The 19,156-nt window shown below is 36.7% G+C and overlaps 2 protein-coding genes across 4 annotated transcripts; one reads left to right on the plus strand and one right to left on the minus strand.

The window, feature by feature from the left end:
• Positions 1-272: 272 nt before the first annotated feature.
• Positions 273-7,852, minus strand: cnr2 (cannabinoid receptor 2). 3 transcript variants are annotated; one of them, XM_044118081.1, is made up of 4 exons: positions 7,779-7,852; positions 3,117-3,156; positions 2,905-2,988; positions 273-2,646 (listed from the first exon to the last, which is right to left on the minus strand). In XM_044118081.1, exons 3-4 carry the CDS (start codon positions 2,966-2,968, stop codon positions 1,574-1,576), a joined length of 1,137 nt encoding a protein of 378 aa, XP_043974016.1. In that variant the 5' UTR covers positions 2,969-2,988; positions 3,117-3,156; positions 7,779-7,852; the 3' UTR covers positions 273-1,573. The 3 variants fall into 3 exon arrangements, with proteins under 3 accessions (XP_043974016.1, XP_043974015.1, XP_043974017.1); XM_044118080.1 differs by having other exon boundaries at positions 2,905-3,156; XM_044118082.1 differs by lacking the exon at positions 7,779-7,852 and having other exon boundaries at positions 3,117-3,208.
• A 5,799-nt stretch (positions 7,853-13,651) lies between these two features.
• Positions 13,652-18,508, plus strand: pnrc2 (proline-rich nuclear receptor coactivator 2). Its single transcript, XM_044118091.1, has 3 exons — positions 13,652-13,855; positions 14,331-14,546; positions 15,805-18,508. Exon 3 carries the CDS (start codon positions 15,825-15,827, stop codon positions 16,290-16,292), a length of 468 nt encoding a protein of 155 aa, XP_043974026.1. The 5' UTR covers positions 13,652-13,855; positions 14,331-14,546; positions 15,805-15,824; the 3' UTR covers positions 16,293-18,508.
• The last annotated feature ends 648 nt before the right edge of the window (positions 18,509-19,156 follow it).

Below are 19,156 nucleotides of genomic sequence, written 5' to 3' on the forward strand. Positions count from 1 at the left end.
TATGTAGAAACAATGAAAGACACTCCTAAATCAACACAAAAATCCCCCTAATAATCCATGCAATTTGTAATTTTTGTAACTGTAATTAAGAATACAAAAACTGAAAAATATTTACATTTGTAACTTTTTCAAAGCATAACTAGGAATGACCTAGAAATTTGCCTGTGCCCCACCACTTACAACTGTAAAGTTACTATACAGAAGATCAAGAGGTGAAACAGTATTTAGTCTAAATTAGTCAAACCAATTTAGGTTTACTACTAACACACAAATCTTTTTCTTTGCTTTTATTGAAGTATTTACAACATTTCTACCAGCACCGTTTTAGTTCCATGGAACCATGTACAGAAAATTCTACAATAAACAAGAAAAGCAAATTCTTATTATGTCTTTCTTGAAACAAAATAAAGGTCCACGGTTAATGTAACATTATAACTTTACTGGAATTACAATTTGCTTAAATACAAGTTACACACAATTTAATATATTCACAGTCTTTTATTAGGAAAGGCAGAAATGCCAGACTTCAATTGGAATTGTCATTCTTGATTTACCATGATCATTACAGCAGTGTTTTAAAATGCTTTTTCACCAGCAACACAAATCCCTTAACCTTTGAATTCTTCTGTTTATTTTCTAACTGAACTGATTTTAGCAAGTGTTCTCTTGCCTCTCATTATTTTTTCCAGGATTTTATCGTGCTTAGTTCTATGTATTGAATCATTCCATTTAGCTTGAATCAACTTTCCTGTCCCGACTAAAAAAAAATATGACCCCACAGCATGATACTGCTACTACCATGTTTCACTGCATTTCTAAATCTTAGTTTTCTTTCATGCATGTTTCTCAAGTAAATTTTTTGTTTCATCTGACCGGATTACATTCTCACACATTTGCAGTGTCCTATATATTGCCTCAACAATATTGCCAAGCATTAGTAAAAATAATGGAGTTTTTTACTAGCTCCAGTTAACATCATCTCGACAGAGGCCTGGTAATGAGCAATTCATTTTATTCAGGTGGGTTGGAGTAGCAATGTTGCAGATTAGTGGCTCTTGAGGACTGGATTTTAGCACCTCTGATTTAAACCATTTCATCTTGTTGGAGACAAAAACATCTACACCAGTCTATAACCACACACATTTTTTTCTTCCAACATTGGTTTGTGTTTAGCATTATCTATCGTCATCAATTCTGTCCAGTTTCCCTGGTCTGACGAAGACAGGCGTTTTAGCTCCATTTGTGTTCTGCTTTGGTCATATTATATTGGGTTTTTTTTTCAGTGCCAGATTTAAATCTGTTTGCTTATTACCTTATTAATTATGCATTGAATCTAGTTTCATTGTTCTAAGAAAAATAAAACAATGAATAATAAAATGTCACTGACAGTCATTTTGTCTTTAATACGAAAAATATCTACAATAAAAATGTAAGGTTGTATTTTGTATATTTCATTTTTTATCAAAGTATTTAAATCATTACATTGTGTGATGGTTTTACAGTCCTTCATCAGCACCTTCAAGTCTTCGTCCATCGGAGCTGCTAATTTATTACAATGTTCCACTGTGTTTATTTAACTCGACTTATTGTTCACTATTTCACAGACTGAGTCGAGTTGAGGGGTTCTCACTGCCAGAGTGTCATCAGAAACTGTAGCACAGTTGTCTTCTGCAGAATGTCCTGTGAGATGTAAGTCATTTGTAGAGTTTTTACACTTCAAGAAACCACATGACCTTTGTAGACACTGCAGCAGAGCAATTCTTAGCTCTCTGCACCTCAGGGCATAAAGCAGTGGGTTGACTGCAGAATTCAGTAGGCAAAGGGTGCTGCAAAAGGCAAAAGCTCTCTGCTGGGTAGGAGTCAAGACTATAGAGACATCAACCAGCATGAAGATAAGTACAGGGAGCCAGCTCCCCACCAGTATGAGGAGAATCAAACCAAAAGTACGAGCCAGCCGAATATCCATTCTCATGCGGGCCTGACCGGCACCTGCTGCCCCCTGGAGGCTGGTCATGGAAGATTCATGACGGTGAGCCTTCCACAGGATCAGGGCGTAGGCTACCAAAATTAATGTGAGAAGTATCAGGATAAAGGTAGTCCAGCAGGCCAAGTAGCCTTGACTGATGAAGGGGAACAAGAGTGAGCACGGAGGGTTAAGCACTGTAGGGCACCTCCAGCCCATAAGCGGCAAGGAGGAGATGAAGATGGTGATGCTCCAGAGAATCAGGAGACTCAGTAGGGCCCTTCGGCGGGTTAGCAGTACCTTGTAACTGGACGCCTGGTGGATGCAGAGGTATCGGTCCAGTGCAGTTAGCAGTAAGCTCCCAACTGAAGAACTGAAGGCCATGGTAACCCCTCCTAACTTGAAGAGATATGCAGTTGGACCATCACAGCGGCAGAAGAGATGAAAGTCCAGGAAACTTGTGGTGAAGAAGCAGCTAGCGAAGATATCTGCCAGAGCAAGGCTGCCAATGAACAGATAAGAGGGCTTCTGTCTCAGCATTGCCGAGGTGACAATAACTCCAAGGACAAGGATGTTCTCCATCAGGGTTATCGGACCACCCAGGAAACAAATGGTGCCAATGGCTTTCTTCTCCAGGTTTGTCAGAACCATGTAGATTTGCAGATTGTCACAAAATTCGTTGGCTGAAAGAAAAACATTAAGGAGAAAGATTTACATCAGGAATGTGCAGCCTCTTTCAACTGTGTAAGGCTGTCATATTAACCTGGACATAAATCTCAGAGAAAAGTTTCTGATACATTAAAGTGCCAGCATTGTGTCTCTTGATGGATAATTTCTTGCTTTTCTCTTTCCTCTGTTTTTTTTTTTTTTTTGCTTGAGCCATGATAAAATATGGGACTAATTTATTATTTAATACTTTAAATGAACTCAAAGGAACATACCTATTTGTGATGAGGCGTTGGGATTCGGAGAATCTAAACAAGTTCTTTCCTTCATTTCCCCCATTTCAGTTCTAACCTTCTGATCTGCAGCATTTTCAGGTAGAAACATATCAAAGTGTAAGTTATTTAAATCTGGAAGTCTTAGCATTTTCATACCAAAAGGAAAAAGGTATTACCAGATTTAACATCATTCTGTGATAACAGAAAATTACCTTGAGAGTTTTATATCCAGTTGATGATACTAGTAATTTCCTGTGGAAAAATAAATAAAACAGAGAATGTGCTTGCTTTTTACTTGATGATGAATACTTTATTGATCCCCAAAGGGGAAATTCAAGGTCCCAGCAGCTCAAGACATTACACACAACATACACTACAATTCACACAATATACCACAAAAACACTAAATCACCAAATTAACACAATTACCAGACCAACATTACTAAGAGCTAAAAATACTAAAAAACACTAAAAATCCTAAGTGCTAAATTTAAATTTAAAACAGTTGCCAGAATGGAGGAGTGCATGTTGACTTATAATGTAGCCGACAGAGTCAGTCAGTCCATCAGTCTGTATGACACTATAAGGAGTGTGGAGGTGAAGTCTGCTGTGTCGATGTACTAAGCAGAGAAGTCCACTTCTCCCCTGCCCTTCAGTGAAGCATTGTACAATAGTATGGCCCTTGGTACAAATGACCCTTCATGTTCAATATTTATTCTGGAGCTTAAAAGAAGCATTAAGATTTGAGAGTGAAGACAAAGACTCATTTAGAGGAGAAGGCAAACAGACAGTGATCGTTCCAGTGTCAGCGGATGATAACATTGCAGAGATAGTTGCCTGGGCTGTAGATTAAAGTGAGTTATAAAGCACTTGATGCTAAAGCTTCTTCTCCTGCTTTTATTATGTATGAATATTTTATTCTATAAGTTTCATCCCGATCCTTCCATGCTCTAATACCATCACGGGAATACAATGTAACTTTTGTCATTATTTTTATTTATACTTTAGTTACATTCACATATTGTTTAAGCAACTGAAATTACTGTCAAAGTGAATGGATTTTAAATGCTCTTTAGAATACAGAAAACAATCACAATTTTATTGCATTTCTTATTTTTATAACTTAAAAATGTTTGGATTTTATAAATATCAACCCGTAAAATGACTGAGATAAAAAATCAAAGCTTAGTTGCATTTCTTGTATAAGTTCAGATATATTACTTTAAAACCAAATTGTTTCGAGGACACTGTATAAAATAACTGAAAACCTTTTTCACGCTTTTCTATTTTCTGGCATTTAATTAAACTAACGCACACGCCCGCACACAAACAGACATACATAGGGTTGACACTACAATGGTGTTGTACATCAAAATGACTGTACAAAGTTGGTTTTCTTATTTCGAGCCACATATTGAAACAAAAGCCAACAATAGTGAGGAATATATTTCTGAGATCCATTAATTAATGGATTAATGGATCCATAAATTAATGGATACATTAATCCATTACGTTGTCAGGACTTTGTAGGCCTGACAAAGTGATTGTCAGGCCTACAAATTACGCCTAATCTTTATAATCTGTGTTGGATACCTGATAGCGTGAGCAGAGTGAGTTTCTGCTTGCTGCATAGAGAACAAGTTGTGCAAAATGTATTGCAACCTTGCACGGTTGGATATTGAAGTTTAGATAATTTCATCCTGAAATGGTCACTATTGGACAAACTGAATTCTGAAGTGATTAACCCAGCCTAGACAGTAACATGATTTTTTTTTTGCTTAATTTACTATTTTAGTATCATATAAATACAAAATGGGCACGGTAATGGCTATAACTTAACTTGTTAGCCAGTAAACGACATAAAAAAACTAGTAACATCTTTGCAAATACTCATAATGTTGAATTATATCCTAATATTTAGTGAAGAGTTTTTATTTAGTCTTTTTTTAAACTTGTTTGTGCTTCTTTTTTCAGTGAAAGTGAGGTTTCTAAACCTTGAGAAATGTGTTCTTCTCATGAGTGCTGTTTTTCTCAATCTAAAATCTTCTTGTTCAAAACGTTATTAAGATCTTGTGGTGTCCTATCTGTCTAGTATATGCCTCTCCTGTACTCCTCCTCTCTTCAAGGCTGCATGCTCATAAATAAGCACAGAAATTGTGGTTACTTGGTCTCTTGATTAAATTCCGAGAACATGTCGATTTAATCTTTTGGTTTTGCTTAGACTATAACAAATGCTTTTCAGGCATAGTGGAGTTTTAGCATTTGTAGATTTTGCATTTCGAACTAGTCTGTTCCCGTTAGATTTAAAAAAAAATAAATCTTACGGTTCAGTGATTTGACCGTTTTTGCCAAAATATTCCATGACCAGCTGCTCAAAGCTTCCTTGTCTTCAAAAACACAGTCCTACAGTCTCAGCTGTATCATTCTGAGGAATTATTGAGTAAATATAATTCCCCACTACTCTAAACAGACAAATTAGCCATAACACTATAAATTCTTCTTAATTGTGTGTTGACCACTTTTTCTGTCAACACAGTCTTGACCCCTGGAGGTACAGACCTGAAGGTACCGGGGTGACACCAAGATGTAAGCAGCAGATCTTGAGACTTTGGACCCAAATTATTCTCTCCAAACCATTCCTAAGCCAAACTCATGACCATGTCACCAGTACACCACAGTTCCTTCCATTAACTGGTTGTTTATAGATATTGACCAATAAAGACCAGGAAAATTCCAAAGGAGCTGGGTTTTGAGAGATGCTCTGACCCAGTCATCTAACCATTCAATATTCACTTGTTCTGGCTTCTATAACATCAAGTTTGATGACAATATGTTCATTGCTGCAAAGTAAAATGACTCTCAAAAGTCCCATTCTTTTCAAAATGCTAGTTTGTCTGTGATTAAGAAAAAAAAAGGATTAGTCACTAAAGCTTTGTAGAAATTTGACATGACATGTATCATATAATTCAAAAGAAAAATGCAATTTTATTTGGAAGGCCAAAAAAAAAAAAAAAAAAAAAGATGTAAAAAACTGCAATTACCTGGTTGTATTACTGTGAATACTCTTTAACAAAAATATTTTTCAAAGCATGACCTGATGCAGATTCAGCATTAAAAGTTTCAAAGGCCCTAATTATGCAAAGTGATCAGTCAGGAGAAGAGTTTCTAAAGTTTTTTTGTTTAGTTTACATGGTGGATGTAGAGCAGGCAGTTTTCAATATTTGGGGAATTATGGGGCAAATTTTTATTAAAAATAGATCAAACTTTTCTCCAATTTGACTAAAAGGATGTACTGTAAACTGCCCAGAGAGGCAGCCAAGAGGTCAAAAGCAACAATGTAAAACTTGAAGAAATGTTCAAGTTGTGTTCTACATAATAGCTACAAGACAAAGTTATTTTTATCCATAGAACGTATTTACGCTTGGCCTAGGTCTTCTAAAACTTTGTGGGGGGAGGTTACTGCATTATCACTATTAAATGTTGAGAAGGTTACAGTGGTTTTCACTAAATTGAGAGATGCTCCTCCTTGTTTATGCATTTAAGTTAAGATTGTGCATGATAAGCAAATATGTCTTTTATATGGTCTCACCATCTTTTGGTTTTGCAAAATTCATTTAATAAATAAATGTTTCTAATAAACTCATTTGAATGCACATGTCATATCACCTGCTTTTCCATGGGGCAAAAATATTGCATATTGTAATTTTAAGATATGTTTAAATTCTTGAAATGTTTGTTTCTACATTTTTCATATTTCTGGGTTTAAAAATTACTTTTTCAAGCAGAAATTCTGATGCTTGCCCCAGATGTGAACTTAATGGGTGTCAGACCTTCTCATTTATCAAATGTGGGTCACATCTGGTGTACTTGTTGGTGACTTCTATTTTCCAGATTGACTCAGGAAAGTCATTTAATGCAGGATACGTGCTGGGTGACTGTGACACATGGGGCCAGATATGATCCAATATGTAATGCTGTGGCAATAATTACATCCTGATAGAAAGCACCCACATATTAGGTTTTTTTCTAATCAGTTTGAAACACTTATAACATGAAATTAAAGTAAGCAATTTTTGGATTTCTAAGCAGATGTATAGTTATTATCCTAGTACTGAGCATTTTTATGTGGAGCATTTTTATTCTGTCCTCATCTTTTCAAAACAATCAAAGGATCTTATCTCTAATGTGATCTGTGCTTTGAAAAGTATTTAGTAAAAAACTTGAGCTGTAGCAAAAATAATTACCTATGATTGGCTGGTGGGTATTTGCTAAACATTATAAGCAAAGTTCATTTGATTTCAAGCTACCAAGTGATGGTGCACTGCATCGTTCAAACATATATAAGGAAGTTGATCAAAGGAGTTTTCAGTAAATCTTGTTCTTTTTAAATGCAAAACTGTGTCAAGAAAATACATTTGAACCAATTGGTGATAGTATTTCTTAATGTGCAAACTGCTAATATTACACCACCTATGTTCTCATCAAAGAGAATCTTGACTAATAGGGGTTCATGTAAGAGCCACGCATTCTTGCAAAAGCTAGGTCAGCAACTAAAACATCATTTTGAGAAGAAAGCTAAGAACTGTCAATTTTATTTTCTCCATTGTTGAGACAAAAAAAAGAAACATAATTCCAAAACAACATAGAGAACAACAACATGAGAAGAATAACACTGTCTCCTTAAAAATCGATTAAAGGAAAATAATAAAGATAATTAGATTATATTAAAGAAGGTACAGCATATAGAACTGTATTGTGATTCATAAAAAAACAAAACAAAAAAACAACATAGAGACACTTTAGAAAGCCATTTCAACTAGATATTTATTAAACTACCTAAATTCTTTACAACAGAGAAAGTGGTGGAAGCTTACCTTATATTTTTCCCTGCTTGAAAAAGTTAAAGTGACTACAGGACTTCACATACGCAGTGGGTGGCAAAGTGAGCGTGTGAGAGTGAAGAAGATAAGGGGAGGACGCTGTAGTGACACAAGTAAAAGGAAGGAGGTGTAGCCTGAGAAAGATAGAGAGAGAGAGAGAGGTAAAAGACAGAATATTGTCTTCTAAAATATTAAGGCTGCAAAAGGAGTATGCTATTAAACTAAAATTACTTAATTTACTTTTTTTATTCTGTATAAATAATGGTTACTTAAAGGTTATTTAATTACTACGACTCTTACTTTCGGTTGTGCATAAAGTATGGTTTCGCATGAAGCTGTGGTTTAAAACCACAAATCAAAATACATACAATTCAGGAAACATTTTTTATTTTTACATTTAGCCACTCAGCTTTCTTTGCAAAGCTGTTATCTTCTATCACAGAATCAGTTGTGGCAAAACAATTGAATTGAAGGAGCATGATTCTGCTTTTATTTGATAAGATTCACTATGTAAAACACTCTCAAAAAAGAAAGCAATGATTGGAGGCATGTATACAGAGAAAACAAACATTTATGAACAGGTTTTGAATTTAAATGTTGCTTTTTTTCAGCACAGATTTTCATTTTAAAGGACAAATTAGTTATAATACATTACATTACAAAGGGAAGTAAGCTCATTTACATGGAGGAAAAGATGTAGTACTACTTACATTTCAACAGGGGGCATTAATACGCTACCCTTATTGTGATAATGCTGCCTTACAAAAAAGAAAACGTTGCTCTGTCAATCATTACATAAAAGCTGTTTTTGCCACAAATTTAGGTCTTTTAATTTAGATTTTTTCCCTTAGGTAAAAAAAAAGAAGAGAGAAAAAAGTTAAGGTCATTTTTTTATATACAAATTAATTGCAAACCTGAGGCACTCCAGATAAATTATAAACCTACTTTTGCCTCTCAAATAAAAAAAAGTGTATTAAATAGCACCATTGACTGAATTAACAAATACAAAAAGAAACAAGATTAAAAGAACAGATTTTGTTGTAGATCTAACCAGAATGTGTTACCGGGTGGTTTTACTGTAAGCAAAATTAGGTTTTGTAAAAAGTCACTAATAGCAGATAGCACCCAAGCTGTGCCTTCTTCTTCAGTGACCCAAGAGATGAAGCAAACCAGAAGACAGAAAATGCAATTAGGAGCTGCAATAAGATTTCCTCTTTGTCTGTCCAGGTGGAGCATAAACACAACAGACAACAGGACAGACTAAAGCCAGTAATGTCCAATTATTTGTGAGATTACATCATGATGTTACATAACCCCACTTTTAGAAATCTCTGGACACTAGCATCAGGACCAGCTTTACAACTTCAGATTGATTCGGCCTGAATCCATTAATCAAATTTCCTCCCCTCATTTCCAGATAGCCAGACCTTCAGGGAATGGTATCAGATCAGTGATGTGACAAACAGAGGAAATCAAATGACACATCAAACAAAAAATGAGATTATGAACTGGTAAAGACTGTAACGGTGTAGGATTATTTTCCCTTTTTCTGTACTGACTCAATGTTTCTATAAGGAAATTAAGTGAGACATATTGAAACCATAATTATTCATTGATAAATATATTTTCTCTTGGACAGAAAAAGGTTAAAAATGATAAAACTCACTTTGAAGTGTCATTCAAAATGGATGTTTTCTTTTTAACATGGACTGGTAATCTGTCTTCTTTTGACATCAACTTTTACTTAGATTTACATTAAACAGAGCTGTTTTTAGTCAATTTGGTTGTTCAAAATAACAGGAGTTGTTAAACCATATTAGGTATCTCTGGTTAAAATCTTGGGGTGGGATCTGTTTATAGATGAGCAGATTGAACTGTTTGGCCATAATGACCATTGCTATCAGGAAAAATGGGGAAGCTTGTAAGCCTGAGAACACCATCCCAACTGTGAAACAAGGGGGTGGCAGCATTACATTGTGGCGGGACTGTGCATTTCACAAATTAGATGCCATCATGAATAAAGAACTTTAAGTGGAAGTACTGAAGCAACATCTATAGACTTTAGCCAGTGGGTTAAAGCTTGGGTACAAATCTGTCTTTCAAATAGACAATGACCAGAAAAAACACCCAAAGTGGTTACAAAGTGGCTCAAGGATAAAATCAATGTTTTGGAGCAGCCATCACAATCTCGATCCTATCAAAGATTTATGGGCAAAGCTGAAAAGGCCTGTGTGAGCAAGGCAGCCTACAAACATGCCTCAGTTACAGCAGTTCTGGAGGAAAGGGCTAAAATTCCTGCCAACTATTATGAGAAGCTTGTGGGAGGTTATACAAAATGCTTGACACAGGTCACACAGCTTAAGGGCAATGAAACCAAATTATAATGAAGTGTATTTAAACTTTTGGCTTTGAAGAAAGTAATACAAATTTTAAAGTTCTTTCTCTCATTTGCATTTAGCAAATAGAAAACTTGTTAGTAATTGACCTAAAACGAGAAATGTTTATCCTGATGTCAGATTGTGTGAAATAAATGCATATGTGTCTTTTTATATAGTGTATGTAAACTTCTGGTTTCAACTGTAAATCCTCCATTATGCCACATCTCAAGTGGATTGAGTTCATGTGACTGGACAGGCTATGGAAGTACAATAACTAAACCAAATGTAAAAAATAACCCAAAAGAAACTGAGATGATGTGAACTTTTTTTTTCCCTGCTGAAGTAGCCAACAGAAGATGAATATAATCTGATCATAAAGAATTATATATTGACCACAACAATACTCAAGTAAACTGTGTTTAAATGATGCTCAATTTCTAGGGGACCAATTTGTGCAAAGAAAATATCCTGCTCAACATTACCCTACCACATTAGCTTTGACCGTTGACAAAAGGAGTTCCATGTTTTCAAAATTCTGACCCTATCTGAAGATTGTAATATAAAATAATACACTATTTTATCTTTTATTTTCCAGTTTTAGTGAGGCTGTCTTATTTGTAGCCTCATATTCTTGTTCTTATTACAGGGAGGAGTGTGTTCTTGTAGCCCATCTGTTTCAAAATTTGACATAGTGCTTTTTAATTAAATTTGACATTGACATTGACATGTAAGTACTGGATTTTTCTAACATTAAAATCTAATGAGAAGTTGCCCTAGTAGTACTACATTTTGCCACTAGATAGCGGTGGTATTAGTATCACTGGGCAGTAAAACATGGTAGAAATAGGGTAGTCTCTTTAGCTAGTTGGTAATGGTAAATGAGTGCTACAATTTAATTGTTTTCTTTTTGTGCATCAATTTTGCGTTATCTTGTGAAATTATTGGTATAATAATGTTGAAGCATTAGACTTCATGAAGAATAACTAAGGGGTAGTTTATTTTTAAAATACTGCCTTAGGGATAATTATGTCTGACTTTTTATTTCACAAACTATATTTTATATGGAGGGTTTTAGCACAAAGAGGAAAGAAGCAAACTTAATCAAAATAAAAGAAATAAAGCTTTTCTTAGTTTGACATAGTTTGACAAATCAATGTGCTTACTCAGTGTGACACCCAAAATTCACTGAGATGAAATCACCAGAAAAATGGTTTCTATGTCTATAAAAACAATTTATGACAGTGTTTTTTTTTATTGTAAAAACCAGTTGTATTGTCTAATGAGTAAAATATCGATTTGTTTTTTTTAAATTGTCAAACTAGTATGAAATCCAGAGTTATCCAGGAATTGTCAGGATTTGAAAACTGGCTTAATAATGAGTGAAGTGAGAAAAAATATTTTGTATGAAATAAAATTCTAAGAGAATGTCTGTCTGAAAAAGAATTGAGGAATTTATAAATTCATCGTCAAGGCCAGATGGGTGGAGAAAATTAGAACTTTTAATGAAAAAGATAAATATTTACTTGATTGTATTTCAACAAAAGGCCATGTGAAACTGCTTCGGTTCTTTCTTTCCCATTTCTCTAAGTGTGTTGATTACCTGAGAATATTCAAATTCAGTGACCATTTAGATTGAGTAATGCTGTAAATGACCCATGCCAAAAGACCATAACCCAATTCTTCCAGTTCCATCTGGGAAACAAAAAAATCAAGCAGTCTTTATTCCATTCCAGCTTTCAGTATCGTATGGCATGTAAACACATGCCAACATTTGGAAACGAATATGTTATATGTGTGACCTGTACAAACCTTTCAGTGACCTACTTTCCATAGATAGCTGACTCCTGATGGGCACAACCCCCTTCAAAGGCTTTGCTCTACGGTGTTCCCTCCCACAATTCATCAGCTGGGACTGGCTGCTTGACACAGTGTTGCATAACCCCTTTAAAGTCCAGACTCTTCAAATAAGAAAGGTTAACTTGACCGTGGACTTGGAGATTAGATAACCTTTCATGCTGGTTGTCTCATATACTGTAGACTTAGATCTCCCGTAAAAACCTGTCATATTCTGTGTTTTTCAGTGTGTTCATTTTGAGTTTCTGTGTCTCTGAGTCTCCGTGTTGTCCTCTCTCCCCTTGATTGTTTCCTAGGTGTGTTTCGTTTCTTTGATTACCCTCTGTGTATTTAATCCCACCTGTGTCCTTTGTTCTGTGTCGGGTCCTCGTCTGATGTTCCACAGTCTGTCTATTGTGTCCATTCGTATGCCTTGCTTGCTACCTGCGAAGAGCCCTGGACTCCGCTCAGCAGTGCTGCCTCGGTTTTTGGACCCTTTGGATTTTGTGTTTAGTTTTGTGTAATAAAACCACCTGCACTCCATACCTGGCTCTACAATGTCTGCCTCACCACCTCACACACCGTTTCATGACAAAACCTAATGGAGCATTTTTAAGGTTAGCTGTAATGCCATTAGCCAAAGTCCTCCAACGTCCTAGGAGGCAAACAAGAGTTGGAATTTTAAAAATAAACTTTAAAATGTTATTCAATGACTTGTAAATTCAAAATGAGCAAACAAAATATACCAGACAGACTTTATTTCTAGTTTTTATCAATCCAAAATGACCAACTGTCATGTTACAACATACAATTTAGTAAGAACAGTTGTTTAGTGAAAATCTCAGTGGTTTGCTAGGAAAGATCAGTAAATGAGAGCTTCACAAAAATGCCTAAAACAGTTAAACTTATGTCATGGATGAAACTCTTACACGTTGTTGTCTGAGTCTGAGTTGGGTCTTTGCCTCTCAGCTTTCAAACTGCATTATGACAGATAACATAGTAATAATCATCATCTGACAAATTAATAAAGTAACTCATTAAGAACATTTAACAAATGATGACAAGTGACAACTATAACAGTCTTAATTACCAAGAAGAATCATAAAACAGAGTTTCAGTGTGAGCAAGATGTTTTATCACCTAGACAGGCATGGCTGTGGGGGGATGGAGCCTTTTCAGTCTGTGTTTGAACAGCCTGTTGCTCAGCCTCATAGCAGATTTAACCTACATAGATACGAATGCTGACAAAACACACTTCCTGTGACAGGCATTGGATGAAACACTTTAAAAAAATAGAACTATAAATGTATTTATCTTGTTTGTTGACGCCATTAAGCATAGGTTCATATAAAGACACTGTATACATATAGTAGTATTTTATGCGTCAACGGGGTCTTTTTTAATCAAATTTAGTATGAAATATGTGGAATTTTTGAGGCGAAAACAGCTGGTCAGTGTTGTTTTTCCGACTTCTCACAGGAAATACCCGAAAACATCCCCAACAAAGGAAGTGGGAGGAGGACTAGCGATTGACGTCAGCGCTCTGGCAACAGGCTCGAATGCGTCTGCTCCTCTGGTCGCCGATTGGTCGTTCGCCTCGCAGGCAAGACACGATTGGTCAGAACTGTTAGCGCAACGAATACTTATTTGTGCTACAGATTCCATTTTGTTGCAGTTCAGTGTCGGGAGGGAGAAGTGGCGTATTTACGGCCACTGTTAACAACATATAAGCCTCGAGAGAGACAGGTACTGTAGGAAATATAGCTTTGCTGTTCTTCTTACAGTATCTGCCGAAGGATATCCGAGGCTGAGTATATTTTTTTCGACGAAAGGCTTCAACAACAAAGCCTGAAGAAGTCGGTAAGCGAAGCAGCTTTGTACGCGGTCGCCATGTTGAGTTCAGTTTCTTTGTTTTGGTTGGGTGCCAGACTGACTAACGTAGATGTTTAATGAATTAGATTTGTTAGAAAATGTTTGTTATTAAGAGTTAATAACAACATAATGCGGGATGAACTTCAACTAGATGTTTTTAGATATAAATGTTCTTCCATAAAAAAATCGTTTTCAATTGATTCTGAAAGAATTATGCAATGAATTTAATTTAGTTTTGCTAAGTAACCTTTTTAACAATTATCCAATTTTTAATTCAATGTTATGGTATCTAAACTGAGGGGGATAACGGTGTTCGGCTGTTGATGACGCACTTTGCAAAACAGTCGAATAACAAGTAATGAATGCTTTGTTACATAATTTGATGTGTAGATTAACCGTTATTATGTGCACTTTTATTTCTCTGCACATTCAAAACACATTCCTGTACCATTTTATTTTACAGGCAGTCGACTTCTTGGAGCATCGTGCGCCGAGGTGAATTGATGTTCAGCTCGGCTTCACGGCAAAACAACGATCATTGGCACATGAAAACCTCAGACCTTGCTGGACACACAAGTGCAGCGAGAAGTAGACAGAAAACTACTTCGAGGACCTGGGGACCGATCGGCGGTGAAAGATTAAAGCAGAATCTCATCGTCTTCAGCCTGACAACAAAGAGGTGAGCTGGAGCTTGGTTTGTGAGTGGGGGAGGGGCGCAGCACTCTGGTGTTGCTGCACGTAGGCGCTGTTTTTCTTCAAGAGAAAAACAGCGCCCTTTGCCAGTCTTTACCCCTTCTACTCAAGTGTCAGAAAATAAAAGTCTGCATCGGATGTTATCATGAATTCCGTGATCAAAACAAAAACATATCCCCCCCCCCAAGATAACTAGAAAAATAACATGCAATAGTTTTTGTCCATTAAATTGGAGACTAGAAGTTGCGAAATATGGTACTTGCAGCATGGTTATTGTATAAGTAAATATAGGTAAATGAGGCTGAGTTTTACTCACAAGTCAATAGCAGTGCTTTTTCACAACTACAGGATTTTCCCCATAAAACCTGCTAAGCCCAGTGGTGGGGGTGCTGAGGCAGTCCACTGGTGGTCCACCGTGTTTTTGTATTAAAAAGATGTTAAGTTGACAGAAAATGTAAAAACAGCATCAGTGAAACGCTATTTAAACCCACAACTAGTCTTAAAAACAACAAATCAAAAAATACAAATAAAATGATTATCAATTATTTGCACTTCTGTTTAAGTCAGTGGCTTCATCAGGCTTTCTAGTTGCCAGGATACCTCATGGGCTAAGGACATGGATAACAGAAATTTTCCAAACAGAATCATAGAATCAGTTATAAATAAAGGTGACACTTATCCAAATCTTAACCCTGAAGCCATTTATGGGGCTTCAGAGGCCCCATAAATGCTAATAGCAGTAACAGATAGTTATTGAACAATATTGATAGTTAAATTGTTTTGTTACCATAACTACACTCTGATGGTGTGGGTTTAATCTTTGAGTTTGAGCTGTTTGTTCACAAATACAAATTAGTAAACTGCGATTATAAGTTATTGCTTTTTAGGTTGGCCAATTAAACTACTCCCCTGTCCCATATTTCACTAAATCTAACACAGAGGCTGTAAGAGGTGCTGATGTTCTTATCAACAAAAGGGGCCCCTAAGTCAAATTCTGCTCAAGGCCTCATATAGCCTTTGATCGGCTCTGCATGATGAGTTAAAACCGCTGCACTGCGCAGAGATGCGCAACAAACGGAAGATTTAATTCATTGCTGCTCATGTGGCTTTAGTAGCTCTTCAAGAGGACACAGAAACTATTTTGGTTGGTCGAGTATTTGGGACGGGTTTCTCAGATCTCCTATACTACACTGGGGAAAACCCTGAACTATGCACCCAAATGACGTTATGATCTTCTCCTTTAGGTGACAGGTAGTACAGAAACATGGGAGGTGGAGAGAGATACAACATTCCAATTTCCCACCCTGAACGCCCCAAGAAGAGCCACCAGCTCGGCAAGGCCAAGCAGAGGAGCCGCGACCAGAGCGGAGCAGTAGTGGCATCTGTGGGAGTGGCGGGGGGCCTTCACCATCACGGTCACCGCCGGAGCGACAAGGGCACCACCTACCACAGGTCTCCGGAGGCACGGCAGGCCGCGTCTGTGGAGAAGAATGCTTCTGTCCGTTTTGTCACCACCTATGATCAAAACTGGGAGGGCGCAGTGTCTCACCTTAATACGCTGCTAGCAACTCAGGGCAGCCCGAGTTACGCAGGGCCTAAGTTCAGTGAGCCGCCCTCGCCCAGCGTGTTGCCCAAACCTCCCAGTCACTGGGTGTCTTTCCCTATGGGATCCTGTGACCACAGAGAGATAATGGCCTTTCAGCTAAAGAGCCTCCTGAAAGTGCAGGCTTGAGATAGAAACCTCCACCTCATTTATATCGAGCCAATGTACTGCGACTCTGTATAGGCACTCACTTTCCAGGAACGCCCCGTGGTTGTAATAGATTTGTCATTTTTGGCTTAAATCTTCTCAAAGTTGGGCATTTGTAATTGTTTTAGAGTTTTAGAACTATTTTAAAGATATTACAGCCATGTGGCCTTGCTGGTTGGCCCTGCCTTTAGTGGAGCCAGTTTCTTTAACTGATGACTAGATCCTTTTTTTTAAAACTTCTTTTTTGTTTTGTTCTTTTTAGTGTTGGCTGTTAAAGCAGATTGAGTGTCCTTTTCCCAAAATAGGGGTTGTATTGTAGGTCAGGTAAACTCCATCACTTTTACGGTCCATTTCTATGGACAGACACTTCTTCTCTTTTACATACGTTTTGAAGTTGAATCTTTGGAGTGAGCTCCGAAGCTTCAGGTGCTAAAGTAAGTTCACATTTGTAGCACTTGTTTTTTTTTTGTTGTTTTTTTTTTGTTTTTTTTAAAAGGCCCCCTTTTATTTTCCTAGATATTACTTCACTTGTTTGGAATGAAAAAGGCACTCAACTGCAGTTCTGCAGGGAAAAAGCTGTTTTATTTGACATGAGCTAGTAGCTATGTACAGGACAAGCTGAAAGACTGACCTCAAAGGGTAACAAGAGACCATGGCACACAGGCCTTGGACAACCAACTCCTGTATCCTTTTTTATTGCGCTGTGCGCACATGCACTATAGGAGTTGAGTGTGTCCAAAGCCTGCTACACTCTATCAAAGCATTATTTTGTACAAGTCCTTTTGTTGCGATTGAAAGCACTGTGTGTAACCAAAGCAATGTTATTTGCTGCATATTTTCACACCCTCTGTGTGGTTAATAACTTCCACGCTCTTGCCTCTGTGGTGAGCGGACGTTTCCTTACTGTTCATCTCTACAATCAGTACTGTTACTACCCTTCAGTAGTCTGTCTCTTCAGCAGCTTTGGTGGTGCAGCTTTAGCATGCGGAAGAGGGCCACGCTTGCGTGTTCCTTTTTAGCTGCACCTATTTGTGCTGAAGTGAGAGAGAACTAAGAAGCTTTTTCTTTAGGGACGTGTGTGGCCCAAGGGTCTCTGCGTGAGACAGAAGGCTGATGTTTGTTTACAAGTTCTGTCTCTTATTGACCATCTGATTATCGGCACACTTGTTGCCTGTTGTTGCCGCTGCCTGATGTTTACCCTCTTGCACTGTAATCAGATTTACCCTTAAAACAGCAGGTTGGGATGCTAGATGGAAATGCAATGGACTATCTTTATGAATTCTCTATTTTGTGATTTTTGGTCCTTTATTAAGGCTCTTTTGTGTTTGTTTTTTCTTCTTTTTTTCTTTTCCCTTTGCAGAGTTGAAGCTGTTTATGGCCAGCATAGAAAATAACAAAACAAAGAGATTGTGAATTGTGTTCAGGAGCCATGTATATAATGAAATGTATAAAGTTCTTGTAGCATATGTACATTTACAGGCCATGTTTGATGCCTGTCTGACAAAAGTATTTTTAGTAATAACACTGAATGTATAAGACATGCTAAGGACGTGTCTTAACTTCAATACTGAAGAATATTTTTGTTAAAAAAAACGTAAAAAATTCCCTTTCTGCCTATAGCATTTAACCGTACCCAGCACTGTTATCTTTACGGAGATCTTGCACATGTTTTTCTATTGTTTTGTATTACACAGTGTAGGGTGAAAGATGCTTAGTGCAAATTATATAAAACAATATAAAAATAGTGATTGGATTAAAGGAGACTTGCTTATTTATGGATTTAGAGTTTCAATCTATTTGCATTTTGTAAGCTCAACACTCAGTTGACAAATGTGCCTAAGTTTAACCCCTGTTTTATCTGCTAACTATCATCAAAACTGTTGCTGTTTTTAGCTTTCAGGTGATCTTCCGCCATCTGAAAGTTAAACTTGGCTCAGTACTTTTATTTACAGAATTCTGGTCTTTTTTCAAATGTTCCCCCATTTTCCTTTAGTCACATGACATAGCAAAGTCTCCTTACTCTAAATTGTGAAACACGGAAACAATTGGCTGCTAATTTCTTCCTTTGATAAGTCACCAAGTATTTTGAGACATGCCCTAATTAAGATTGGTTTTAATTGGTGTTAAAAAGTGAAAGAATGCACTTTTAAACTGATGACAAAGTAAAAAAAATAAAATAAATCCCTTCCCTCCCCCCATGTTTGTCTCCTTTTTCTGTTTTCTCTTATGTTACAAGTATTTACTTATTTACTTGTTAAAAGTTTTATTAGAAAATTACACCCTAAGTTCTTGAAAGAAGTATACCATTTATTGTAATGAAAGAAAAAAACCTTTTTGGCACTGTTATATACCGGACTGTGATTGTTTTCTCATCAGATGCTGGATTCACACATCAAAAACTGCCCAGGTAGTTTAGAAAAGCAGAGGATGATAATGCAACTGGCAGTAGAACAATAAATAATATCTGGTGCAAAGTGTTAAAGAGGAAACCTGGGAGCAAAAGCATAAATAAGAGAAGGATTCTTTTTCTGAGGGATATAGATAAGATAAGATGGACCTTATTGTCCTAAAGGAAATTTATCTTGTATACAGACTCTGCTGCATACTACAAAATCATGACCTTCATATTGCATTTACAAATAAAACATTTTCTGTAATATTACATTATATGAGATATAAATACATAGTCTCAGTACACCATATTATTAACACAGCAGACATATTGCACTGTCTTATTTCAAGGTATTTCTGTTCCATGGGTGCTACAGAAGGTGACTGGACTTCTCTTTAACCTTTTAATTCCCAAGGTATCTGACAGACATAGGAATATTTCAATCTCCAGATGT

The sequence above is a fragment of the Gambusia affinis genome, linkage group LG05 (assembly GCF_019740435.1).
Source record: "Gambusia affinis linkage group LG05, SWU_Gaff_1.0, whole genome shotgun sequence".
Lineage (NCBI taxonomy): Eukaryota > Metazoa > Chordata > Actinopteri > Cyprinodontiformes > Poeciliidae > Gambusia > Gambusia affinis.

Excerpts from the sequence above, each read along its gene's own strand:
- cnr2 (XM_044118080.1), bottom strand. The coding sequence starts at position 3,058 with ATGAAAATGCTAAGACTTCCAGATTTAAATAACTTACACTTTGATATG. Across the intron at positions 2,647-2,904 it reads CAACGCCTCATCACAAATAG|CCAACGAATTTTGTGACAAT; the intron begins GTATGTTCCTTT and ends TTTTTCTTTCAG.
- pnrc2 (XM_044118091.1), top strand. The coding sequence starts at position 15,825 with ATGGGAGGTGGAGAGAGATACAACATTCCAATTTCCCACCCTGAACGC.